Consider the following 26,160-nt stretch of genomic DNA (forward strand, 5'->3'; position numbering starts at 1 on the left):
GTTGGGGGCTGGGGATACAGCTCAGTTGGTAGAGTGCTTGCCTCACATGCACAAGGCCCTGGGTTCAATCCCCAGCACCCCCCCCACACACACACACACACACAGATTTTGGTGTATATTTTAGCAAAGTGTCTTTATGCATATTAGGAATATTTTTCGGATGAGCAACTGGGTCTCAGGACAGTGAGGTAACTTGCTCAGCATCACACAGCTCTTCAGTAGCAGAGCCAGGACCCCGGGGGCCTGACCTCAGAGCCTGCTCTCATAGCCATGGGCCTTCCTGAGCTGGGCGCTGCTGGCCCGAGGCGGGTGCTCTGTAGACAGCAGCTAGTGCTCCCTACAGTGCCAGCCCTGAGCGGTCACTGTCTCCCTTTCTTTCGTGACTCAAGGTTATGGGTAGCCTTGGTGAAATGGGAAGAGGGAGAGTGGCCACTGGGGATCGATCCAAGAAGCAGACCACCCACAGGACCGTGAGACCCAGGGAAGAGCAAAACCAGGCTTTATCGTGCCCGCACAGCCTCTTTCCCACCCCCCAGCAGTGCCTCTGCAGCATGGTGGCCACTGCCCGGCCGCCTCCCCCCGTCCTGGGAAAGCCCTGCCTGGGCCGGGAGTACTCAGGCCTGTGGTGGTCATTCCTGTTTCCGTCTCCTCAGGTGGCAGCGTGGATAGCGTCTTGTCCCAGATCGCTGCCCAGAGGAAGAAAGCAGCCGGCTTGTCAGAGCAGAAGCCCAGCCAGCGGTCCAGCCCTGTGGGGCCAGCACCGGGGTCCAGCCCGTCCAGCCCGTCTGAGCGTCCGGTCTCTCCTGCGGGCACCGCCGTTCCCAGCAGCAAGGTGCTCGTCCTGTGGCGACCGCTCCTCTTAGGCTCACAGACCTGTCCTAACATGGCCCCCATGCTGGGCAGCACACTATGGACACTCACACACTGTCACCAGGGACAGGGGCTGTTGTGGAGAAGGGAGGGCATCAGGGACCTCTGAGGGGGGCTCAGAAGGATGGATGAGGAGCCAGCTGCAGGGCGGGTGGGGCGGAGCGTTGGTGAGCCTGTGGGATGCAGGAGCAGCTTCCTGGTGCTTCAGAGGTGAAGGTACCATACGGAGGGGCCGAAGAAAGGTGGGAGGGATGGCCGAGCCTCACCTCCCTGCTTCTGGTACCATTCCTCTATTAATGCAACCTGAGAGCAATCACCACACTTAGTGTCTCTGGAGTTTGCAGTGGGTGTTTACAGATGCCTTGCTGGATGGGAGTGTTTAGTCCCTTTAGTTTTTGATTTTGTTGTTTGTTTGTTTTGCAGTACTAGGGATTGAACCCAGGCCCTCACCCATGCTAGGCCAGCTCTCTACCACCGACCTACATCCAAGTCCCTAGATTTATGTTTTCATGGATGTATGAGAAACTGTTTTCTCCCCAATCACCGTTGCTTACACACTCTTTGTTATTCAAAGTCTCTTGTGGGGTGGGGGGGCTCTGAAATTAGGTTCCTTTTGCAATTTAGCTCCAGAAAGTTTTTCCTCCTGTACGCAGGAGCTTTATTTCCACTGTGTTCAGAATTGTTGGTGGAAAGGAACGATATAATTAAGTTCTTTTTAGAATTCAATGATAGTGGGGGGAAGGCTCCACTGATGTTTTGATATATTTTCTTTTATCAGTAAGAATTCATGTAATTTTATTTCTCTTTCTGTTTTTGCTGCTAGGAAGCCCACAACTACTCAAGTAAGTCTGATAGTCTGGGGCTTTTGAAATTGCTTTTCTCGTCTCTGTTGTCTAAAATTTCTGTTGTTTGATGATCTTATTAGATGTATTAGACACGATTAGCTTCTTTTAACTGGTGTTGGCAATAGGCAGGTGTCTAAGTTATAAATCATACTACCTATTATCTGGCTTGATGCGTCTGTCCTATCTAATCTATATGCACAGTTATTCTGATGAAAGAAAATGGACTCTTTCAAAAGATGCGTTCAGGAGGTAAACTGGGAATGATCCACTTCCACCATCACCTGATACTCTTAGCATGGTAACATGCTCTAACCTTGGCAGCTGTTTAAAAATTCAGGTTTCTGGGCTCCGCCCCACCATGCCTGAGACACTCGGGCTTTAGTCTGGGGAATCTGCTTTCCCCTAGAGAGTGGCTGGAGCCAGCTGCACCCAGGGCTCTTAGAGACCACTGTCCTGCATGGAAGGACCCAGAGCAGGCAGCAGCAAAGTGGAGACATGAAGTGCTTTTTAGAAACTCCCCGAGGAAGGCCAGAAATTAGGATTCAAAACAAGGGACGCGTGGATCTGGCCTAAGACAAGCCACATGCCGCCCTGGTGGAGTGTGCACGGGGCTGGCTTCCTCCACCCGCACGGTCAGTGTGCATCAGCCTTTGGACAGGTGGACAGGGCAGAGTGGGGGGCCCCGCCAGGCCCTACAGCCCAGGGAGTAGCCTCAACTTTCTCTTCCTGCCCTAAAGGTCAGGGTTTCAAACAGGAAGCGCTTGTTGAGCTTCTGAACCTGTGGAGCGGCAGGTAGGTCTGGACAGTCCTGGTCTGGGGTATCCCTCACCTGTCTGACTGTCAGGCGGATTGGCCAGGACAGCTGGGCCATGCGTGTCCACAGCAAGCTTGGACTTGTTCCCCTGGCAATGCCCAAAGCAAGATTGAAACCAGGCACGGTCTCTTAGTGCATCAACGTGCCACACCTGGGGGCACAGGGCTGCCTAGCAGAGGGTGGGGCTCTGGGAGGCCTGGAGATGACAGCCTGGGGACAGTCAGTCTGCCACAGCAGACAGGCAGAGGGCAGTTCCCATGTAAATAATCTCATCTTCACCTGTCCTTCCCGGTAATGCTGCCCCTGTGGTCCAGGATATCACGTCTCTTTGCTCTGGGCTGGGATAGACATGTCTTGTGGGATATCATGATTATCACCCGCTTAATCAGGAGCTCTGCTTGGGATTGTCTTTGTAGAAAGAAGCAGAGGAAGGGGTGTATTAATAAAAGTCTAAGTAGCTTGTTAAGAAGAATCTTTCAAAACCTAAGGGAGGGACTTCTTTTTCCACCCTGGGATGGAGTTAGCTAGCTAGAGCATTAAACGCTTCGTGGTAGGAAAAGTCGCACTTGCTTCCAGGCATGTTCAAGATGTCTAATTTTTAGCAGGAATTACAAGATAAATAATAGTTAAAAACAAAAACACCTCAAGAAACAAAGCCGTTCTGAGAATAAGACTTAGGTATGACACAGGTGTTGGAGTTTTAAATAACTGTGACTGACGTGGTAAGGGCCCTAATGGAAAGTAAGGACACCCAAGGTCATATGAGTAACTCCTGCCGCAGAGAGGTCGAAATCCAGTGGAAACGCCAAAAGACACGGTTGCAGAGATGAGAACACAAGAGATATTTTTGACAGACTCGTCAAACCTGACACAACCAAGGAAAGAACCAGTGAACTTTTATATAGGCCAATAGAAAGAAATCACTCTAACTGGCTGGGCACAATGGTACACATCGATAATCCCAGTGCCTCAGGAGGCTTAGGCAGAAGAATCACAAGTTCAAGGCCAGCCTCAGCAACTTAGCAAGATCCTGAGCAACTTAGTGAGATACTGTCTCAAAATAAAATCTAAAAAAAATTATTTAAGGACTGAGGTTGCAGCTCAGTGGTAGAACACCTCTGGGTTCAATCCCCAGTATGGAAGGGAGGACGGGAGGGAGGGAGAAATCACCCTGACTGAAATAGAGAAGGAAGGTATAACAAAAACTCCGGGCTCCCAAAAGTTATGAGAATGGTGAAGCAGAGGGAATATTTAAACAAATATGGTTGATAACTTCCACAAGTTAATGACAGATAGAGATCCACGGATCCTTAAAGCTCAGAGAATCCTAAATAGGAAAATGCCAAAGAGAACAACACACCTAGCTCTGTTATGTTGAAGCTGCTGAAAACAAGATGAGAAAGTCTAATTAAAGGCAGCCAAAGAAAAAAGAAATTACACCCTCATCTTTAAACTGGCCTGAAAGAAAAAACAGAGTCATGCCATCTCATAAAATGAGCTAGGAGGTATTCTCTCCTCTCCTGTTTCTCTGGGCGAGGTTGTGGAGAATGGGTATTCCTTTGCCTTAAATGTTTGATAAGATGCGCCAATGGAACCAGCAGGGTTTTCTCTTTTGGAATTTTAACTTACAAAATAAGTTTAATAGAGAGAAGGCTGATTAGATGATCTGGTTCTTCCCGAGTACGTGCCGTGCTTTGTGTCTTTCTCTTGTCTACATTGTGGCATTTGTGATGCGGAGTTGTGAGTAGTGCTCCTTCATCACCGTGATGTGGGGTCAGTAGGAAAATCTCCTTTTTCATTCCTGATGTTGGTAATTTGTGACTTTTTTTTGTTTGTTTCATCAGTCAGGCTAAAAATTTATCGGTGTTATTGGTGTTTTCAAAGGATCATCTGCTTTCATTGGTTTTGTTTTTTCATTTTCAGTTTCACTGATTTCATACTGTTACCTGTCGTTTGCCTCCGTGAGCTTGCTTTGGGTCTTGTCTTCTTTAGTTTTTATGGCAGAATTTGAGATTGCTCTGTAGCCATCTTCATCTTGTCTAGGACAAACGTTCGGTGCTGTGAAATCACCTCTCCAGTGCTGCTTTCCCTGTACCCTACACATTTTGATACATGTCTTTATTTTAATTACAGGCAAAATATTTTTTTTTTTCACATCCCTCGATACTACCTCTTTGGCCCAGTATTTAGAAGCGTGTTTTTCATTTTGCTGTCATGTGGGGGTTTTCTAGAAGTCATTCTGTTCCTGGTTTCTTATTTCATTCTAGTTCTATTTCTGTTCCTTGGGGTATATTGAGGTCTAGTTTACTCCCTGGATGGCGATTGATCTTGGTGAGTTTCCCGAATGCACTTGAGGAGAAGGTGTGTTCTGTTGTAGTAGCTGGGCAGGGGAGACCCCGGAACTGTCAGGTCCACTTGGCTGGTGGTGTCCTTCAGGTGTTCTGTGTGCCTGCAGATTTTACGTCTGCTTGTACCAATTACTGAGAGAGGAGCGTTCAAACCTCTCACTGTAACTGTGGATTGGTTATTTCTCCTTTCATTTCTGTCCATCAGTGTCGCGACCCCTCGCCGGCAAGGGAAAACACGACACAGGATTCTTCTTTCAGCAGTTTATTCAGGCCTTGAGTCATGTATCATCTTCTAGCGCCTGCTGCTCGACACGCCCAAGCACAGCTTAATAAAGCCCCCCGCATCCCAATCCTAAGCCGCCACGTGGATCTCTCTCATAGGGTGGTAAGGGATTGCGCGCCAACTCTCCATAAAAGGAGTTGTTTATCACAGGCCACAGTGGAAGCCGGCGCCATCTTCTAATGGCGGCCACGGTCTATAAGAATGGCTTACCACACATCAGTTTTTGCCACGAGTAAGTTGTGTACATATTTAGGATTGTTATTTCTCCTGGAGAATGACCCCAATATCGTGATAGAATGTCACGCTTACCCCCTGGAAACAAGGATACGTCTTTATGATGTTACAAAAAAAAAAAAAGAAAGTGACAGACTGGTAACCCTCATGAACATAAGTGTAAAAATCTCCCCAAAATGTTAGTAAACAGAATCCAGTGATACATAAAAAGGGACACACACTGGCTAAGTGGCATTTATCCCAGGAAAGCAAATCTAGATCCACAGTAGAAAATCAATCCATGTGATTCACCAGGTTCATAGACTAAAGAATAAAATGCAGAAAAAGCACTTAACAAAATCCAAAGTCCAATGTGATCAAAACTGTTAACATACTAGGTAAGGAAGGAAACCTCCCGAATCTAATCTAAAACACCTCTCGCTGGCATCACACTTACTGGTGAAAGACCAAGTGTTCCTAGGATGGGGACCCAAGGACTTCTCACCCCCAAGCACTCTCAGTTCCATATTAGAAACTACTGCTAGCACAGCGAGGCACAGAGAAGAAATCAAAGGCATGCACATTGGAAAGGAAGAAATGAAGCCATCTCTCCTCCTAGAGGACATGACTGTCTACATAGGAAACTTCAGAGAATCTACACCAAAGCTCCCAGGACTAATAATGAGTTCCTCAGGGTCAGTGAACAAAAGTCAGTTGAATTTTTTTTTATGCTAGCAGTGGATAAATAGAATTCATTAATCTGAAAGTTAAAAAAATATCATTCACAGGTTAAGGGCATTTGTGAAAATGAAATAATCTAAAGTTATATGGAAGTGAAATACTTAGGTGTAAACTTAATGAAACATGCAGAAACTATAGGTTGAAAACTCTGAAACACTGATAAGACAGTGAAGCCTAATATAGTTGTGTTGCAGCGTGATCTACAGATTCAATGTAATCCCAGTCAAAATTATACTTTGTAGGGATCTACAAATAATTGTGAAATTTATATTGAGAGGCAAAAAAAAAAAAAAAGACCCTAAAGGAGCCAAAAGGATTTTTGGGGAAAAAAAATGAAATTGGACATCTCATACTAATTTTAAGACTTCCCTTAAAGCTATACTGTGTATTAACGAAAGAACAGACACACAGATCAATGGAGCAGAACAGAGGGCCCAGGAATAGACCTGCACAAGACTTGTTCACGTATTTATTTATTTATTTTTAACAAACCAGTAAAGTCTTCTCAGCTGAAAGCTCTGGAATAATCAGATGTCCACACGCAAGAAAATGAACCTCCCCTCACATCTCACTGCTAATATAAAAAGGAACTTGAGATGTATTATAGACAAAGTTGAAAATGAAAAACTATAAAGCTTCCAGGAGAAAACACAGGAGCATGTGTGTGTGACTATGGATTTGTCAAAGAACGTAAGCACTGGTTACCTGGGTTCCTGTGCGTTCACATGTTTCCTTGCTCCTCTCGTAGGTGAGGCCCCGTGAGCCATGACATCCCAGTAGCAGTGAGCAACCTGGTGCCCAGACTTTGGTTTCTAAATACCATTCTCCAACAAAAGGAATCACAGCGCTTTGGCAATGGCTCATTCCCAGTACTGAGGCAGAGGAAATGCAAGATGAGCATGTTTTGGTATCAGAAAATAGGGAAGGAAATGCTTTTTTAAAAAGGCGGGAGGAGGGAGGGAGGGGTGCAAGGTGTTAAATCAGGGACTGCAGGAGAGGTGTGTGGAAGCTCTTGTATCTTTGCAGATCTTCTGTGCATCTAGAATTATTCTCATATAAAAAGCTCTCTGACTCTTGCTCACTGCTACTGGGATGTCATGGCTCATGGGGCCTCACCTACGAGGGGAGCAAGGAAGTATGTGAACGCATACTAACCCAGGTAACCAGGGCTGTCAGTACTGTATTCCTTGACAAATCCATAGTCATACAGATATGCGCCTCTGTCTGTCTCTCTCTGTCTTTCTCTCTCTCTGTCTGTCTCTCTCTCTCTCTCAAGCTAAACAATCAAAAAAGGAGAGGGGAGGAGAAAGTGCTGAGTGTCCTTTGGGGAGACGTGGGAGGTGGTAGCATAAAAGCAACACACGGAGAGCAGAAGGGCCTTGTGTGTCTGTCAGAGCCAGGCAGCTGGGGCCCAGGAAGGAAAGGGGACTCTGCCAGGGTTGCAATGCTGGTAGCTGCAGGGACAAGCTTCCTGCCAGTGTCCTGGCCCTTAACATGCCTCTTGCCCCCCCACAGCTCTGCTCCCAGTGGATATCCCCGTAGCTGTGTCCACTTTGCATAGGAAGTAGATTCCAAGGTCCTGGCCCGGCATCCTGTTGTCGGAAGCCACCTGCGCTCCCTACCGTGGCTCACTACTCTCATCCTTTCTGCCTCAGAAGCAACGGCTTATGTTCTCTTCAGCAGAAACTGGACACCAGCCAAAGGCCGGCCTCTGGAACCTCCTCGACCTCCAAAAGCACCTCCCCGACCCTCACGCCCTCCCCTTCACCCCAAGGGCACGCTGCGGAGTCCTCCGTGTCCTCCTCCTCGTCCCAAAGGCAGTCCAAGAGCAGCGGGGGCTCCAGCAGTGGCACCATCACAGACGAGGGTGAGTCCCCAGCCCTGAATCCCCGGCTGTTCCCACTCCATGGTGCCCTGGCATCAGAGAGCCACCAAGGGCCCTGAATTGCTACATCCTAGGTCAGGTTTGTTTGTTGTTTTTAAACAAACCGTCTCACCCTTCCCAGATTCTACTTGTATTTTTGTCTTCACTGTGCTAAAGGTGTGGTTACGCGCTCTCACGTGGTTTTTGAATATAGGTGAGTTTTGTTTATATGCACACACACCCATGGACAGGCTGCTCCAACACAGAATTATCTGCTTTTCCTAAACTTTCTACAAATCAGGATTATTTCAATTACAAGTGAGGGGATCTCAGTGACTTAAGGGGGAGAAGTGCCTATGGTGGGCTTCAGGCATGTCCAGATCCAGGTGCTCTGGAACTGTTTCCCAAGTGCTGATAAGCAGCTTCACGCTTACTGTGTTTTCCTGACTAATTTTACAACCCCAGCAGAAAAGAGCTACTTTCTTAGGAGGTCCAGGCAAAACCCTAGAGGGTTTATCTTTTGCTCCTCCTTGGCCATCCTTGTCTATCTCTATGCCCAGGTGGTGGGATGTATGGATGGGTGGGCTCAGGTCTTGGGAGTGGATTGGGGTCTGCCCTGCTGACATGGTGTGGATTAGAAGAGGCAGAGAGATGCTCCTCAGAGGAATGTGGAAGTGCCATTCCAGGAGGGAATGGGCCCAGGCAGGCAAGGGTCCCCGATATCCACTGCAGCCAGGGACACTGCCTGTGGAAGGTGCTACCAGGTGCATTGCTGGTAGCTCAGCGGCTCCTTGCAGGTGCTGGGGAAGGAGGTGCCCACAGCTTCTGCAGCGCAGGGATGAGCTGGAACCAGCCGCAGGGCCCTGGCCACGCTGGGCTGGTAGATGCCCACTGTGGCTGGCACCGTCTTTTTCTGGGGCCTGCCTCTTCTACTGTTTGGTGAAATCCAGTTAATCAGTTACAGAGGCTTCAGAGATCCACCAGCCACCTCCCTCTGCCCCCCACATGTCCCGCATGGAGTCTGAAGTCCCCCCTTGAAGGCCTTCAGGAAACTGAAACCCTGGAGATGCAGGGACAGCCATTTCTCCTGTGTCTTCTCCCAAGAGTTGAGCAGGACCTTTTTGTACCACCCATGCCCATCCTGTCCCTCTCATTGTTATAAAGAAGGTTTGCAAAGCACTAACTGGATGGAAGAGAACCAATAGCGATTTCTTTCTAGATCCGTGTTTCTGGTTTAGAGAGCCTGGTTTTCCCTTCTGCAGCCCTGGGGTCCTGAGGCAGGGAGACCTGTAGATTGTCACAGGACAGGGCTGCAGTCTGTCCCAAGCAGCTGTTCTTTACGCGGTTCTCTTGGGAAACGAGTGGCCCCTCGTGAGGACCCCATGCAGATGTCACCCTGCCCCATCTTTCCACCCTTGCCCCCTCTCTGGACTCTTCCTCGTGGAAGCCACGGGGCCTGTGATATCTCCTACTTGGGCTTGGGATGTGCTCTCCTCCCGGGGGCCTTGTGCTGGGTGTCAGGACAGCTCACAGGGACTTGGTCAGCCTCGAGATACCATGTTGCAACACAAGACGCAGCCAGACCTGTGTTCCTGGGACAGTCCAGTGTGCCCTTCCGGCTTCAGGAAGAGCGGTCCTCCCGAGGGCCTAAGAGAAGATGGGGCAGCGTGCACCATCCACTGCAGCCAGGGACGCTGCCTGTGGTACCTGCCTGTGGAATGTGCTACCAGGTGCATTACTGGTAGCTCAGCGGCTCCTTGCAGGTGCCGGGGAGGGAGACACCCACAGCTTCTGCAGCGCAGGGTGAGCTGGAACCACAGGTGCACAGGAGATGTGAGAGCGGCCGAGCAGCACAGCCACTAGGAAAAGCTAAACCACGTGCCTTTACAATTAAGGTCTATCAGATCCGAGCAGCCCTGTGTTTAAAACACCATGCATGTAAAACCTTAGCACACTTGGCTATTACCTGCAGCCTGGAGGTTTTTGTGGTCCCCATGTCTGCACGGCAGGCACACCAGGCGTGTGCTGATGGTCACCGCTCTGCCCTCTTCCCAGCTCCACTTGGCGGGGACAGTACCTTGGCAGTCAGAACCAGCAGCCACAGGGGTATTTACACCACAGAAATCGGCAGGCACCACCCATCAGGGCCTGACGGATTGTGTCGTAGATTGTCCAGATGTAATTCAGACAGAGATGGGGAAAAATGCTCATTGTGAAGGTTCACCTTAAAATCGTGTCACTCCCGAAGCCATCACATCATGAAAGCGTGAAAAAAATCGAGGATCTGTTCTTCATATTTGAAAACCATTATCTGATTCAGCCAGCTTGCTCACATGAAGTTCAGGCATATGTCTTTGTTGTTGCATTTCATCTTGTTCACGTAAACAGAACTACCAACCAGCATTCACGTTGGAACGGCTCTCCTTGGCTGTGGGTAGCAGAGCAAAGATGGGTGGAAAGCATCTGGTGAGGAGCAGCAGTCGGCTGTGTGGAATTCGCAGGAAGGAGTATCGTGTATTCTTGTTTGAGAACAGTGCTGTGCCTCCTTGATATCAGGGAGCTCTGGGATGAATCTAGGTACCCACATAAATGCACGCACTTCTGCCTCGGAGAGCCCTTTGTTGCTGTGGGGGGGACAACGTGGGCAGGGCCAGCAGAGCAGAGAAGCTGGTGTCATGAATGACAGGGGACAAGGGTGGCTTGAGGCTCAGTTTCTCAAGAGCCTCCTTCAGGGCAGCTTCCTCCAATCCCCTGGGCTGGGTCCAGTGCCCTCTCTGTGTCCACATCCCCTTTGTCCCTACCCTTCACTGTAGCACATGTCACACGAGAGAAGTGGCACAGCAGTGCTAAGCACCTTCCAGGAAGCCAGACCACAGGGGACCAGCAGTACGACCACAGCCAAGATCTGTTCCCAGCCTCTCTGGGCCTCACCTCCCTCTCCTCCTCTGGGAGCGGGGAAGGCAGTAGAGTCCACCTCGTGGTGGGGAGGCTTGAGAGCACATGGACCGTCCACGTGTAGGGGGCCCGATGGCAAGAACCGTCACCAGGGTGAGGGCGTTCATGCCCGTTGTTTTCTCTTCCCAGCCACCCTGAGCACTTGCTGTGGGGACCTCCCATCCTTGCCCACCCCGCAGGCAGCTCTTCAGACTCACCCACTGCCTCAGGACCTTTGCACCTATCAGGCCCTCTCCCTGGATGCTGCCTACTGGTCTTTCCTTAGAGACCTGCATAGTGTACCCCTTGTGCTGCTCAAGTGTCTCTTGATAAGGGAAGCCTTCCCAGTGACCCTCGGTGGAACAGCACCCTCTGTCCCTTCATCCACCCTCACCCTGCTCTCTGCTTCCCCTCTCCCTGGGGCGTCAGCCTGCGTGGTGTCTGTTCTGGCTGAGCCTCCAGGTGCCTGGTGTGGGGACTCTGCATTGCACGTTTCCTCAGCATCCAGACACTGGTCTGGGCCTTTATTCTGCCTGTTCTGATACCCAGTACCTTCCCTGGCCTGTCCCTCTGTCTTGCTGGTCCTCTCTGCTGTGTTCTTCAGACCTCCGCACACTTAAGCCAGCCCCCACTTTGGTCTGGGGCTTGCCTGCTGCTCCTTGGATTCCTTCGTAGACTCGCTGGCCTTGGCGTTGTCATTGGCTGTGTGTCATTGTCATTCACACGAGGAGGCGGGGCTTAGTCCCAGCTGTGGGCAGGGGCGCTCTGTGGCCTGGTGGGGGCGCTGCAGTATGGTCTTCTCGGCCGATCTTCCCAGGGTTCACCCGTGGCCCGGGGTCGTGGCCAGCAGGTGGCTCAGGTCCCACTGCAAGCCTCCCGTGCAGGAGCGCAGCTCAGATCTGTGCTGGGGTTTCTTGTTGACTTTCGGGGGTCAGCTTTCATTTGAAATAAGATGACAGTGTTCCGTAGTTGGAAGACCAATCTTGATATGTTTTACCAAATTCTAACATCCATTATTTTTGTTTCTTTCTCATCTTGCCTGCTTGAAGATGAACTGACTGGAATCCTTAAGAAACTGTCACTTGAGAAATACCAGCCTATTTTTGAAGAACAGGAGGTAAGAGTGTTCCTTTCAGATGTCCGTTTAAATCTTAGTATAGGGGAAAACAAAATAAATCTTTGTCTCAGTGTCTAGTTCGCCTTCAAGCCTGGATTGATCCTCTCCACCGAGTCAGCCCGGGACATGGAAGTCGGGTCCAGCCCCTCAGTCCAGTTCACCGTCACCGGGAAATCCTGGGGCCTGGGGCTGCTACACTGCAATCAAATTTTGTAATCTGAGTGCTGCTCTCTCTAGAAATGTCTGTCCTGAAAACATTTTAGTTGCACAGGACTGAGGAGCAGGCACATAGGTTTAAAGTAGGCCATAAGCGAATCCTGAGGAATCTGCCAGAAGCGTCCGGACCTGGGGCCTGCGGTGATCTCAGAGTTCATATTAGCTTAAAAGCATGAAAATCCCATTTTTAAAAACGACTGCTCTGCTGTCTGGCAGGGCTTCAAAACGTTAAGCACAGAGTTACGGTATGACCTGACAAATCCACTCCTGGGTATGTCCCCCAGGGAGACGAAGGCACAGGTCCCCAGATGTCCGTGGCAGCCTTACAATGGCCCGAAAGTGGAGACAACTCAAATCTCCCATCACCTGAGGACGGATAAGGAAAATGTGGTACCACTCTAGTGAAGCATTTGACAACCGTAAAAATGTTACAGGCCACAGCGTGGGGAGTTGAAAGCATCATGCTCAGTGAAAGAGACCACCCACTGCTGGGCACGGTGGCGCTCGCCTGTGATCCCAGTGGCCTGGGAGGCTGCGGCAGGAGGATTGTGAGTTCAAAACCAGCCTCAGCAATTTACCCAGGCCCTAAGCAACTCAGTGAGACCCTGTCTCTAAATAAAATATATAAAAATAGGGCTGGGGGTATGGCTCAGTGCTTAAGCACCCCTGGGTTCAATCCCCAGTACCAAAACAAACAAACAAACAAACCCCAAAACAAATGAACAAAACCGTTACCAAAGGCCATGTTTGGTGTGGTCCCATTTATGAAGCGCCCAGAGCAGGCCAACCTGCAGAGCAGAGTAGTGGTTGCCAGGGGCTGGGGGGGGGATGCTTGGGGTTCAGGGTGACAGAAATGATCTACAGCTGACTATGGCCATAGCTGTGTCGCTAAAGGTCACTAAATTATATTCTTTAAGTGGGTGAGTTACGTGATGGGTGAATTCTATTTCAATAAACTGTTGAAAAGTTTACTATTTTAGCCAAATAAGACTCTTCTGCAGGCCCACCGGCCACCTGGTCGTAATCCCTGGCTTAGAAAGTTCTGGTGCCCATGGGCAACACATGGAAATCATCGTCCTTACAGTGCCCATTGTGACAGCCACTCATTGTCCCCAGAAAGGTCCAGACACAGCAAGGTGTTTGGGTTTTGGTTAACAGGCAGACGGTGCAGGGTGCCCTTCCTTGGTTTGCCTTCGGCTGCGTCCCACCTGCCATTCCCGCCTCCTCGGCATCTGAAACTTCAGTGACTTTTCTCACTTCCAAGAAGTCTTTCCTGGTGGCCGGGGGCTGCCTGCTTTTGCTTGAAATGCTCCATGTCCTCTCGGCGTGTGCCGGGCACACACCCCGCGCACACTTCCGTCTCTTGAGGCGCCCGACTCTGCTTTATGAGGCGACGCTTGTGATTTCGTGGCTTCGTCCCCATTTCTCCAGCTGGCAGGTTGGGGGTCGCCTGTCACTCATCATTCAGGGGCATCATTTATGTCCAGGGCAGGGCATGGGGCTGAGTCCCACTGAGATAGGAAGCTCTCAGAGGTGGACGGGGGAGGGCAGGCGGACCTCGCTGCTCTGTGGCAGTTCTAACTGGCCATCCACCGCCTCTGAGCTGGGCCTGCGGTGCTCCACGGGGGGGCTGGACTGCTGGCTGGAGATTGCTGTGCCTGCTGGGCCAGCGTGAGGTTGGCTGGGACCCTTCCCGGTCTCCCCGACACGGGCTGCCCTTCTCAGGAGCCACGCTCAGCTGTCGGCTCTGACTCGGCTTCTCCCTGGGCAGTTGAGCTGGTTCGCCCTGGGTGGGTGGGGGGTTCGCCTCTGTGCAGAGCCACAGCCAGCATTTCCCTTGGAGGCTGCAGTTGTCCCTCGCCTGCTCCTTGTCCCCCACCCTCACCTCCAGCCCACTCCCCACAGCTACACGGACACTTCTTGTCCCTTGAAGTGCATTGTCAGGGACAGGTTTTGGTTAACAGATAGACGGTGCTGGTTCCTAGTGCTGGTGAGAATTTCTCCCTGTTGTCATGTACATACGCTCATCAGTGAGAATTTGGAAAAGAAATTAGGTGGTACATGTGCTCGTCAGAATGAAACTAAAGACAGTAATTTTCATTTTCCTACCTGTATCAGGATGAATTTGATTTGGCGACATGTATTCAAAAAATAATGGTATCTTCTCTCTGCTCCACACACTGAGGTATCTGGCCATCATCCCCAGAGCCCAAAGTGGCTCTTAGAAATCCAGCCATCACATCGATATCCCATATGCAGGATGGGACATATAGAATCGACTTTACATGGGGGTGGAGACCTGTTCTCTGTCTCCTGTTTCTAAGGCTCCACTGTTCCAAATGCAGGTGTGCTTGTTTCTGCCGAACCACTTTCAATCTTCCCTTCGCCCGGCCCAGAGGCCCAGAGGCCTTTTTCCTGGAGCAGAGCCCTGGGGCCCAGGCAGGCTGAAGGGCTGTTAGAGCTTCCCGAAGAAACCGGGGACTGTGCAGTTTTGAGGCGCTCTTCTGGCATCTCTCACTTGGTTCCGTGGCCTTCTCTGTTGATCCTGCTTATTACTCTGTCTTTCCACAGTCTGCGCCCCTCTTGTCCTCCGAGGGGGAAGCGGGGTGAGTACTGCCCACCACGTTCTTCTCGCAGCCTCCGGTGTTGCCAGAAGCGCAGCCATGTCGGAATCCCCCTTCTAACAGCAGGACCTGGCGCGGACAGACCTTGCAGGCTGCCCAGGTCCTGCCTCAAAGACGCCCCTTGGTTTTCCAAAAATATATCTGTTTGGAGAAGCCAGGAGCTGAAGGGGGTTGGCTTTTAATGTTTCCAGCCAAACTTTAAACGTGGAGTCCAGAATTGGAGGCAGAAGTCAGGATCGATTGCCTACTAATAAGCACTAATAGCTCCCAATCGTGACGTCCCTGTTGAAGTGGGAGAATAGCGTGGCCCCAACAGACGGCAGCGAAGCCCCTTCTCTTCCCAGGTGGACATGGAAGCGTTCCTCACGCTCACCGACGGCGACCTGCAGGAGCTCGGCATTAAGACAGATGGATCCCGGCAGCAGATTTTGGCAGCCATCTCTGAGCTGAATGCAGGCAAGGTATTGTTCCCAGTCTTATTTCTCTCTTGTTCCAGGCTTCCGGAAGCTTCAGAGGTGGCATATCTGACGGAGGCTGGCCCCACTTGCACTAGTCCCCGATCTCCCAGGGTGGCCTCCTCCCTTTCCTACCCGTGAGGTGGTTGCTCCTCAGATTCAGCTAAAACATTCCCTTGGTTTGCCAGCCCAGGAGCTGAGGAGGCTGAGGCAGGAGGATCGCAAGTTCAAAGCCAGGCTCAGCAATGGAGAGGCACTAAGCAACTCAGTGAGAACCTGCCTCTAAATAAAATAGAAGACAGGGCTGGGGATGTGGCTCAGTGGTTGAGTGCCCCTGAGTTCGATCCCTGGTGCCCCCCCCCCCAAATACTGATATTCCCTTAGGTGACTTCCGCCCCCAGGAGCAGGTGTGGCCTCAGGAGCAGTTCAGGGGAGCCTTGGCTCACACAGGCCCTGAGCTGGCTGACCTGGCCTGGAATCCTGCTCTGAGCACACTCTGCTCTGAGCCTCACTGTCCCCATCCCTCGGGGTCCATAGGACGGGCGTGATGGGGTTGTCACCAGAAAGCCCAGCAGGACGCCTGGCACACAGAGCTGTCCATCACGGCGGTTGATATCAGATCCCCGTCAAGTTTCTGTTTCATCCCCTTTAAAGCTGAGGATCAGTGGTGCCCCCACACCCCGACCAGAGGCCCACAGAAACCCAAAACAAAGGGGCCCCAAACTCAAGACCAAAAGGGTGGATCCTGCTCCTTTGTGAACATCTATGTGGGTGCTGCTGGGCTCCTGGCCGTGGCCTGTCCCCTCCCAGTGAGTCGCTGCTCACAGTGGCTTTCCCACGCTCGCCCTGCCAGCTGCCTGCCTGTGGGACAGCAGGGCCGTGGCTGCGGCTTTGCAGGCCTCCGTGTGCTGGCCTCCGTGTCCCGCCATGGACGTCTCTGCCTCATGCCTTTCCGCCTTTCCCTCCCCGTTGTCCTGGGGCTGTGCTCCCTGCTCTAGGTCAGGGCAGAGAGCGTGATGGTTCTTCCCGTGTTTTGCTGGATTAAGCAGGAAATATTGAAGGGACGTCCTGCCCCGGCTGCAGGTGAATCTTCATGTAGCCTTTTATCCTGTACAGATCACTCGCGTCCTCAGCGGCCCTCGCCACAATGCCCAGCCCACCCCCCCCACCCCCCCACCCTGTGCACCCCCCACCCTGTGTCCCCTGGTGAAGCGCCCTCTGGGCAGGGCTGGGTGCTGCCCACTCGTGTGCTGGTGGCCAGTGGAGGCAGAGCCTGCACCTGTCTCTGGCCTCTGGCTGCCACCCTTTCTGCTCCCTCCCAGCCCTACCCGGGCTGCAGTAGTTGTGACTGTTATTATTGTGACCTGCCTGCAGGTGATGGGGTGACCCTTGAGGGTGATCTAGTGAACTCACTCGGGCATTCGCCAGGCTGGGGCTGCGCCTTCTTTTTGGTACCAGGGATTGAAGCCAGGGGTGCTTAACCACTGAGCCACATCCCCAGCCCTTTTTTATATTTTATTTAGAGACAGGCTCTTGCCGAGTTGCTTAGGGCCTCACTAAGTTGCGGAGGCTGGCTCTGAACTCGAGATCCTCCTGCTTCAGCCTCCCCAGCCACTGGAATCACACCCAGCACCCAAAGGGGTGTTCCTCTTTTACTGTGTGTTCTTTCTCTTCTGAACAGTCCTCATCTGGGCCCAGACAGCTCACTTAACAGGTAGGGAGGCCAAGGGTCAGAGATGGGCAGTGAGCCGACTTCAGACCCGTTGGTTTCTGCTCCACTCCTGGATGTGGAGGCTGGAGGAGGGTGAGGCAGTGCAGAGGTTGCTGCAGGTGGGCAGCTCTCTGCTGTCAGGAAGAACCCCAGGTGGCTCACAGGGGGCGGTCAGCCAGGCTCTGAAGTTTTGGAGCATGGATTTATTCGGGGAAAGAGCCCTGCCAGGCCCGGGTCTGTTGAGAGCCGAGCTGCACAGGCAGCGTGGTGCCGTGCCGGGGGCCCAGGGCACACTCGCTCACGTGAGGCCACAGAAGCTGCTGAGGCTGGTTCCAAAGCAGCTTTGGAAATCAAAGCCCAGAGAGATGGAGGAACTTGCCCAGGGTCACACAGACCAGGATTGGAAACAGTTTGTGTCTGCCCATGTGTGCACACAGCCCTGCTGTAGCTACCGCAGGCACACAAAGGAGAGCGTTCATTGCTGTGGGAGCTCTCGACTCGTGGGGACTGGGAAGGCGGAGGCTGGGGAGACATTCTGAGGAGAGAGCAGGGGCTGAGACCTGAAGGAGGAGCTAGAGCGGGTAAGGGGCCCAAGGGCAGAGCAGACCAGGCTGAGGAGCACCTGTGCAAAGGCCCTGTGGTGGGAGGGTGTGGCACCTTCGAGGAACTCACAGAGCAGTTGGAGCACAGAGAGCAAGTGGGCCAGAGGGTGCCGGGGGAGCCCTGAGCTTCAGATCCCTCTGCAGGGTTTTGTGCCAGATTCTTTTTTTATTTTAATGTGGCTGAGATAAATTGGGATCTTCAATTTTACACCCTTCTTTCTTTAACAAGAAATCTACGCAGCTACCCGTGTCACTGATCTCTTTTTAATATATTTGCCTGGATGCACTCAAATTGATTTTGTTTTCAAAAATCCTTCCCTTATTGGGTATGTAAATACCCAAACTTTGTAGAAATAGTGCTGCCGGGGACAGCTCTGGGCATAAGACTTTCTAAAGATCTCTCTGGAGTGTGCACTTCTCCCTGAACTTCTTTCCAGAAAGCCCCTGGCCGTGGGGTGTGTAGGGGGGTGGGCTCTCCTGCAGTCCCACCAGCAAACTGGCAGTTTGTTTTCAATCATCATAAATTTGACAGACTAAACAATGTACCTCGTTTTCATTTGCATTTCTTTAAGAACTAGGTTGATTGAATCCTTTTTTTCTATATTTAATGGCCTTTGTTTGGGAGGGGGTTTGTTTTTTTTTTTCCTTTTGAGAATTTTCAGGCAGGGCCTTTGAAACTCAGGGATTTTTTTAAAGGACAGTCATCATGATCGTCTTGGGTTGGCCTTGGACGCGGAGTGATTATTTTCTTTATTATCTACAGCTCCCTCCTGGGGTCAGGAGGCAGTGGGCAGGGAACCCTGTCTCGCCCTGACCTCATTTCTCAGCAGTTATTCTCAGCAGTTATGGCTCAGGTGGTGAATAATGAAGCTCTTGCTGTCCCTGCTTCTCAGCCCTGTTCATTATCTCAGGTGGCACTTCATAGTCACCCTGGAGGTTGCGCTCACCCCATTTTGCAGATATTCAGTGGAACAGGGCGGGTCTGGGATGCTACTGTGCGTCACTGGTTGGTGGGGATTCCAGGCCTGCCCATGGCACCCTGCAGCCTGCAGATTTCTGTGGCTGGAATCCTGGCAGCCTTTTACCAGCTTATTGAAGGTGATCTGCAACGATCAGGGCACATGGGCAGAAGCTTGCCGCCCTCCCAGGGGCGTGGGAGGCCCGGTCGGCACAAGAGATCCCTGCACAGGGGTCTGGAGAGGGGGCCCCTCTAGGCTGTGGGGAGGGTATGAAAAAAAAAAAAGCCAGATGCAGTGGCACACGCCTGTAATCCCAGCAGCTCGGGAGGCTGAGGAAGGAGGATGGTGAGTTCAAAGCCAGCCTCAGCAATGGCGAGGTGCTAAACAATTCAGTGAGACCCTGTCTCTAAATAAAATACAAAACAGGGCTGGGGATGTGGCTCAGTGGTTGAGTGCCCCTGAGTTCAATCCATGATACCCTCCACCAAAAAACAGAATGAAATTTAAAAAAAAAAGTTTTTTGTTTTTTTTTGAGTTTTGCAATTTTGTCTTTTTTTAAAATTGATTTTATTTTTTTTAAATATACGACAGTGGAATGCATTATAATTCTTATTACACATTTTGTCTTTTTTATTCTTTTTAGTTGTATGTGACAGTAGAGTGTGCTTTGACACATCATACATACATGGAGTATAACTTCCCATTTCTGAGGTTGCACATGATGTGGATTTACACTGGTCATGTATTCGTATATAAGCATAGGAAAGTTATGTCCAGTTTATTCTGCTCTCTTTCCCATTCCTATCTTTCACACCCCACCTACTGTGAGTCAGCATCCACGTGTCAGAGAAAACATTCAGCCTTTGGTTTTGGGGGATTGGCTTTTTCACTTTGCATGATAGTTTCCAGTTCCATCCATTTACTTGCAAATGCCATAATTTCACAAATACTCCATTGTGTATTTGTATCCCATTTTATTTATCCATTTATCTGTTGAAGGGTTCCTAGGTTGGTCCCATAGCTTAGCTCTCGTGAATTGAGCTGCTGTAAACATTGGTGTGGCTGCGTCACTGTAGTATGCCGATTTGAAGTCCTTTGGGTATATGCCGAGGAGTAGAGTAACTGGGTCAGGTGATGGATCCATTCCAAGTTTAAAGTCTGGGCTCATTCTGTGGACTTTTATTTTTTTATTTTTATTTATTTATTTATTTTTTTGCTTTTTTACTCTCAGCTGAGATCATACATTTTTAATTTGCTTTGTGTTTCAACCATATTTATTTTTTGACTCAGAAATCTATGTTGACTCCACCCTGCTGCCCTCCAGGGGCAGGACCTGCCTGCCTCCTGCAGCCCACACAGGTCCCATGTCCACAGCATCCATCTGGGTCACTGATAGGGTCCCATTTTATAAATGGGGAAACCAAGGTCCAGAGAGATGGGTGTCCTGCTCAGGGTCACCGGGTAGTAATGGGAGAGGTGGGATGTGAACCTTCTCCACCTCTCGCTCCTGCTGCCTCTTGTCCTGGAGTTCAGTGGACTTCACTAGAAGCATCCACATCTGTTTCCCGGGGGTTAGGAGACTGTGGTAGGGCTGCCGTCGAACTCTCTGGAAAGACACAGAGACAGGCAGGGAGACAACCCCCCAGACAAGCTTGGCCTGTTTTTCACTCAGCGTAGGACTCTCTCAATTAGGGAATTTATTTCCCCCAAGACGCCAGGGGGCTTTTCAGGTATGAGCAGAGCATTAACAATACTGTGTCAACTGAATCCTTGGTTAAAAGAGTTCACGTGTCTGTTTCGATCCCCTCCACAGGGACGCGAGAGGCAGATCTTGCAGGAGACCATTCACAACTTCCACTCTTCCTTTGAGAGCAGCGCCAGCAACACCAGAGCCCCCGGCAGCAGCCCCTGTACGTGACGCTCCTTGTCGCTCCTTGCCCTGGCGGTGCCGTGAGCCCTCTGTGCCCCGGGACCCCTGCACGTGGCCAGGGCCCCGCTTCCAGCAGCTGCCCTGTCTCCACTGAGCCCTGTCCCGTCTCTCCCTCTGTGGGACGTCCCTCCCCGGCCCCTGCTTACTGGTCGGGATGCCCCTTGCTGTGAGAGCTTCCCACACACATCTACTGTCCTGTGAGTACTGGACTGTCCAGTTGCGTGCTTCTGGTAGGCGCGTGGCTTCACCTGGTGGCTCAGGGACCCAGCTCCTTTCATTGGTGCCGTGCCATCCTGGGAGCAGAGGCCCTGCTTCTGGCTGCCACAGAGGGACTGGGATGGTGGTGACAGGCAGATGGCACAGCCTGGGCTATGGGAAGTGGGCATTAGAACCTCCACCTCGTCCTTCCTAAGGGATGCCTTTCTTGACACCCTCACGCCCACAGAGCCACTCCTGCTGCTGCTGGGGTCCCTGTGCGTGGAGTGTCCCTGCTCTCCTGCTGCAGACAGCACGCCACGGGCATTCAGGGGTCCACGTCCAGCGCAGATTCTCCAGCACACAGGCAGCGCTTCTGGGTGGGGAGGAGGCTCGGTGCCCATCCCTCCTTGTCTGGCCTTGGCTAGGACCAGGCTCGGGATGCACCTGGCCGCCTGCATCACACAGGGCAGTCCACCTGCACATCCAGGCAGGAGATGGAGGTGTCACGTTGTGGAGGGGTTTTGGGACTCCAATTTTCTAGGCAAAGTGTGAAGAATCTGGAATTTCTTCTACACCCTGTGTTAATGCTGTTTCCCAAAAGTGGATTGGCTCACGTGTTTTTCTACCATGTCATATTTTGACTACAAAAAATCCAGTCACTAGATTATACGCCCGGTGCCATGTATGCAGAGACCAGCCAGGGCCTTCCACCCTGGTGGATGTTGACAGGCAGGAGGCCTCTCAACGCTGGGCCCCAGCTTCCCAGGAAGCAGGTAGAGAGGAAAGAGCTTGTGCTTGGGCTCAGGGTCACAGTCACACCCAGCTATGCCCTGGCCTAGTGTGGCAGGGACAGGTCATTCGGCCTCTGGGCCAGAGCTCAGACCCCGGTGCATAAAATACTTGGTTCACAGAGTTCTGATGCTTACCATGAGCTGTGCCAGGCCATCTGTCACCTGTCCCTCCTCTGGCCATCACAGCCCAACCCCCCATGCTGTCTTTTGGAGGCATTTGTCACCACACTGCCCAGAGCCTCGTGATGCTCCTCTCTGCCTGACCATCTGCTGAGTGTCCTCAGCCCCCGCCTCAGAAGCCCCCTTTCCCTGGGAACGAAGACAAAACATCTTGTTTCAGCCACTCAGACAGCTGTATGGAGGGTCCTGTAAGGGGGACATGCTTACTGAGCACCTGTCGTGTGCCCAAGCTTCTCTGCATTGTCATTTGTCCTCACTGCCACCCCAGAGGTGGCCTTGTTCAACCCCATTCTGAACATGGGGACGCAGATTCAGGAGGAAGGAAGCTGCTCTTGGACCTGGCGGGCCTCCCCCTCACTCCTGTAGACCCCCAGACTAGACACACTGGTGACTCTGGCTGGCGTCTTCAGGGTCACCGCAGGTCCCGGGCTGTTCGCCCGCAGTGACGTGCCTTGAGGCCTCACAGCTGCTCTTGCTGTGGGACTTCTTTTCTGTCATCCACGTACTGACGCAGAGTCACTCAGGTGAGTTTGGTGGAGCACCTGTGAAGCACAGGAGTGCAGCTGGGTCACGTTCTCAGAGGCACACCTCGCCCTGATCTGCTGACCCTGGACAGAGCAGGGCTGGCCACCCCCCCCATCCCCCAGCACATGGAAGTTGAGGCTCCGGGTGGCTCGTGTCTCGTTGGCACCACTGGACTCAAGGTTTTCCTCCCAGACGGTTTGTGTCCTGGTGGGGAAAGACCCCGGTCCCCCTGCCTGGGCCCTCCTCCCTCACAGTGGTCCAGATGCCTCCAGGAGGCTGTTCCCCTCCCCAGGACCTTCACCAGTGTTTCCCAAAGTGTGCTCCTTGGGGCACCAGCATGGCGGGATGGTAGTGGGTTCTTTGTGAAGAGAGATGAAGGGGGCGTGTGTGTGCCCCAGCAGGTTGGGTTCAAGTGCAGCTGCTCTGCCTGCAGCACACTGGGCCTCCAACAGGTCACTAGCTCATGGCCTTCTCCATGCTTCTGCAGGTACCCTTGGGCAGCACTGGGGCAGCCCTGGGCAGCCCTGGGCACTCAGGGCCTCAGCTAGGTTGGGGTCCCTGGGAACCACCTCTCCTCTCCCCAGCAACTCTCCACAGATGTGGCCTGTTGGTGGTGGGACACCAGGGTGAGGGAGTCTCCTGCCTTTGAGCAAGTGGGGGCCCTGCTCAGAGGGCTTCTGTCCTAGGGTCTCCCCTAGAGGGGAGTGCGTCCTGCTGGCAGGTGCTGGGTGTCTGAGGCCCTGCTGGCCAGAGGAAGGCTCCCGCCACTTCAGGTCCTGCAGGAAGTTGGCCTTGCCATTCATTCACAGGAAGTTAACTGAGCATCTACCCTGGGCCAGCCCCAGGCTCGTGCTCTGGATCCATAGAGGAAGACTCCTCTCGGCCCTCAGGGAGCTGCAGTGCTTGAGAGGAGCCAAGCACAGGAGCAGAACTGTTAGGGCCCTCACAGGAGCCCAGTGACAGTGGTGTGTGCAGTTCATGGCACAAAGACAGCCCTCACTGAAGGGCCCAAGCTCAACCTGGGCAGGCCCTGGGCGGGGAGCTGGAGCTGGTCCTGTAGGGCAGTTCTGGGCACAGCAGCAGGCGGGAGGGGAAATGGCATCCCAAGCCAGGGACAGTGCCGCACAGACGGCAGACACCTGTGTGGGTTACGTATTGTCAGGGAGGGAGGCAAGTGAGGTATTTGTCTTTCGGATTTTCGGTCCTTTGGTACATGTAGAAGCAAAGCATTATTCTGGGAAGAACTGATGCAGAGGCAGACCTAGCCCTGGCTGGGCTCAGCCATTTCTCATTGGCTATTCAGGCATTTTTCTCCATCTCCTTGAGTCTCAGTTTGCATTTTGGTTACCAGATTCTAGGCTGTCCCCAAGGGGCTGGGAATCAGAGAAGGTGAGAAAACCCTTTGCACCCGGGAGCTGTGCAGACGCGAGGAAGCTCCAAGATGGTTGCACATTTTCATCTTCCTCCCTCTCTCTTTGTCTCCTCCCCTCCCTCCTTCCCCCTGACCCCTTTCTTCCCTCCCACCTGTCCCTATACAGCCATAGCTGGGTGGGTGAGACCAGAAGAAGCCACCTCCGGCAAGAGGTAGCAGCAGCTTTGATGGCTCTGCTGGCATCAGAGCCCCAAGGAGTGGAGAGTCGTCCAGTGGATCCCTGCCCTCCGGCTGGTGCCTGTGTCACTGGGATTCCTGGCAAGGTGGACAGAAAGAAGGAAGGCTAGCCCAGTCATCAGAGCTGATCCAGCAGGCAGAGAGGGAACCTCGTGTTGGCTCCTGCCGTAGAGACACCTGAAGACATGGTGTAGGCCGGGCCCACAGCTGGACCGCTGTGGACATCCACCCTGAGCTGTGCACCCAAGTAAGCGCCACCTGAGGGACCCTTCCTGAAAAGATTCTGCAGGACAGATGAAGGTGACATCTGCAGAAGGTGGAGCAGCCTCCTGTGGCCACCCTTGTGCATTTGAAGCAAGTTAATCATGTCTTATTAACCAGTGGGTCTTGCTCGACCTGTAAAGAGACCTGGTGTTTCCCTAATAAAGTTGACACCCATTCCACAGGCCTGGCTCGGGGCGGTGAGCTCCTCCCAGGTGAGTGGGTGGTGGTCCCCTTCCCTTGAGAGTTCTGCACTTGATGGTATTTCTTGAGGGCTCACCGGGCCCCCTGCTGGCCTCAAGGTGCTCTGTTCCTCTTAGAGTGGACTTCGGCCCACCTTCCCTTCAGCTCCTCAGCTGAGAGGCCAAATGGATGGTGGGCCACAGAGCTTGGGGATGACAGGGAAATAGGTGAAGAACCCCCAGGGTGAGCACAGGACGCCAGTGTCTTCAGGTGACCCTCGCCCCCCCAGCTGGGCTGGCTTCCCGAGGCCACAGGTGCCCATATCCTGTTGGACCTCAGGAGCCTTCTCACCAGGGCTGATGGACACAGGGCCTGCCCTTCCTCACTGAAATCTTGTGGTGGCTGGCTGGGGTGGGGGTGGGGTTTGGCCTTGCCCCCAGCCCTCACCCACTGTACCCAGAATGCCATTTGGGGGGGCCTAGAATAGGTTCCCATCTTCCTCATGTCAAATGTTTCTTCTTATTATTATTGTTATTTCCATGTAGGATTTTGAAAGGTTTTCCTCTGCCATGCTGTGCATGTTAAATAAGGGTGGCTTGTCTTCCGCCTTTGTGCATGTGAGAGGTATAAACGCGGCTCAAGAGTTCTCCCAGCAGTAGCTGTTAGGGAGCCAGCCCCCGGGTTGCCAGGAGCTTCTGGGAGTCGCCTTGCCTGGTCCTCACAAGAACCCCCTGTGGCTTACAGCTCCCTTCTTTTCAATTTGAGGCCCAGGAGGACACTGATAGCAACCAGCCTCACCCAGGACAAGCACAGCTAACAAGGGACACTTTGGTTTGAGTGCAAGTCTCCCCTCAAAGTTCACCGTATCTTCGTGGGTCTCAGTCCCCGGTCCCTCAGTCCCTGGTCTCAGTACTCCTATCATGTGCCCAGCCCCAAGGAGCATCAGGAAAGCAGGGTGGGGTCTGGAGGATGAGGCCCTGGGCCCCAGAGGTCAGAGCAAGGGAACTGGGAGGCTGTGGGCAAGAGGCCAGCTCCCCAAGAACACTCCAAGGACCAGAGCTGCTGCTGGAGGGAGGCGTCCCCCAGGTGGTGCCAGAGTCTAGGAGCCTATGCCAGGGTGGCCGGAGAGGAAGCGGGAGACTGTGGGTGAGGAGTGGAGCAGGCAAGTGGCTCCACACACCGCTACAGGTGGAGTGAGGGCGGCGGTGAGCTTTCCCAACACTGAGTTTACTCGAGTACAAGGGTGGCCTGAGGCCTTGACTCTGATGACATTTCTTGTTGGGCAGGGGCAGGGGGCAGTGATGGAGTTTTAGTTTTACAGATGTGTGAAGTTGAAGTCTGAGAAGCACTTCTAGGTGAATGTTGAGGTCCTGTCCAACCTCGTGACTGTAGAAAAGCTATAATGGGAAGGAGAAGTGGTTCTTCAGTAAGTTAAAGAGAAGCCAGCAGTTCCCCTCTCCAGTGTTCGCTGCATAGACTTGCACATCAGTATTCAAACAAGGACTCGCCTGTGAATGTTGATGGCACAGTTCACAGTCGGCAAAAGGTGCAGACAACTCCTATCCATTAATGAATGAATGGACAAACAGGTGGTCTGTCTGCAGAATGGAGCATTATTTAGCCATAAAAACGAATGAAATAGGGGCTGGGACTATAGCTCAGTAGTACAGTCCTGCCTAGAATGCGGGACACACTGGGTTCGATAAAATAAATAAAGATATTGTGTCTGTTTACTACGGAAAAAAAAAGGAATGAAACACTGGTAACATGCCACAGCCTGGATGAACCTTGAGAACCTAAGCAGAAGAGACTAGCCACAAAAATCTTCATATTATGTGACTCCATTGATGTGGGATACGCAGAATAGGAGACTCCACCAAGGTAGAA

At 52.2% G+C, this 26,160-nt stretch overlaps 1 protein-coding gene across 1 annotated transcript in view; it reads left to right on the forward strand.

Annotated features, from left to right (window-relative positions):
• Positions 1 to 24,334, forward strand: part of Anks6 (ankyrin repeat and sterile alpha motif domain containing 6) — a 52,875-nt gene extending 28,541 nt beyond the window's left edge. The window contains exons 12-18 of the mRNA XM_048783112.1: positions 654 to 832; positions 7,795 to 7,981; positions 8,121 to 8,192; positions 11,962 to 12,029; positions 15,214 to 15,330; positions 20,410 to 20,506; positions 23,759 to 24,334. Coding sequence (XP_048639069.1) covers positions 654 to 832; positions 7,795 to 7,981; positions 8,121 to 8,192; positions 11,962 to 12,029; positions 15,214 to 15,330; positions 20,410 to 20,506; positions 23,759 to 23,808 — 770 coding nt within the window. The 3' untranslated portion in view covers positions 23,809 to 24,334. The remainder of the gene's footprint in view (positions 1 to 653; positions 833 to 7,794; positions 7,982 to 8,120; positions 8,193 to 11,961; positions 12,030 to 15,213; positions 15,331 to 20,409; positions 20,507 to 23,758) is intronic.
• Positions 24,335 to 26,160: the final 1,826 nt, after the last annotated feature.

The sequence above is a fragment of the Marmota marmota genome, unplaced genomic scaffold (assembly GCF_001458135.2).
Source record: "Marmota marmota marmota unplaced genomic scaffold, marMar, whole genome shotgun sequence".
NCBI classification, from domain to species: Eukaryota; Metazoa; Chordata; class Mammalia; order Rodentia; family Sciuridae; genus Marmota; species Marmota marmota.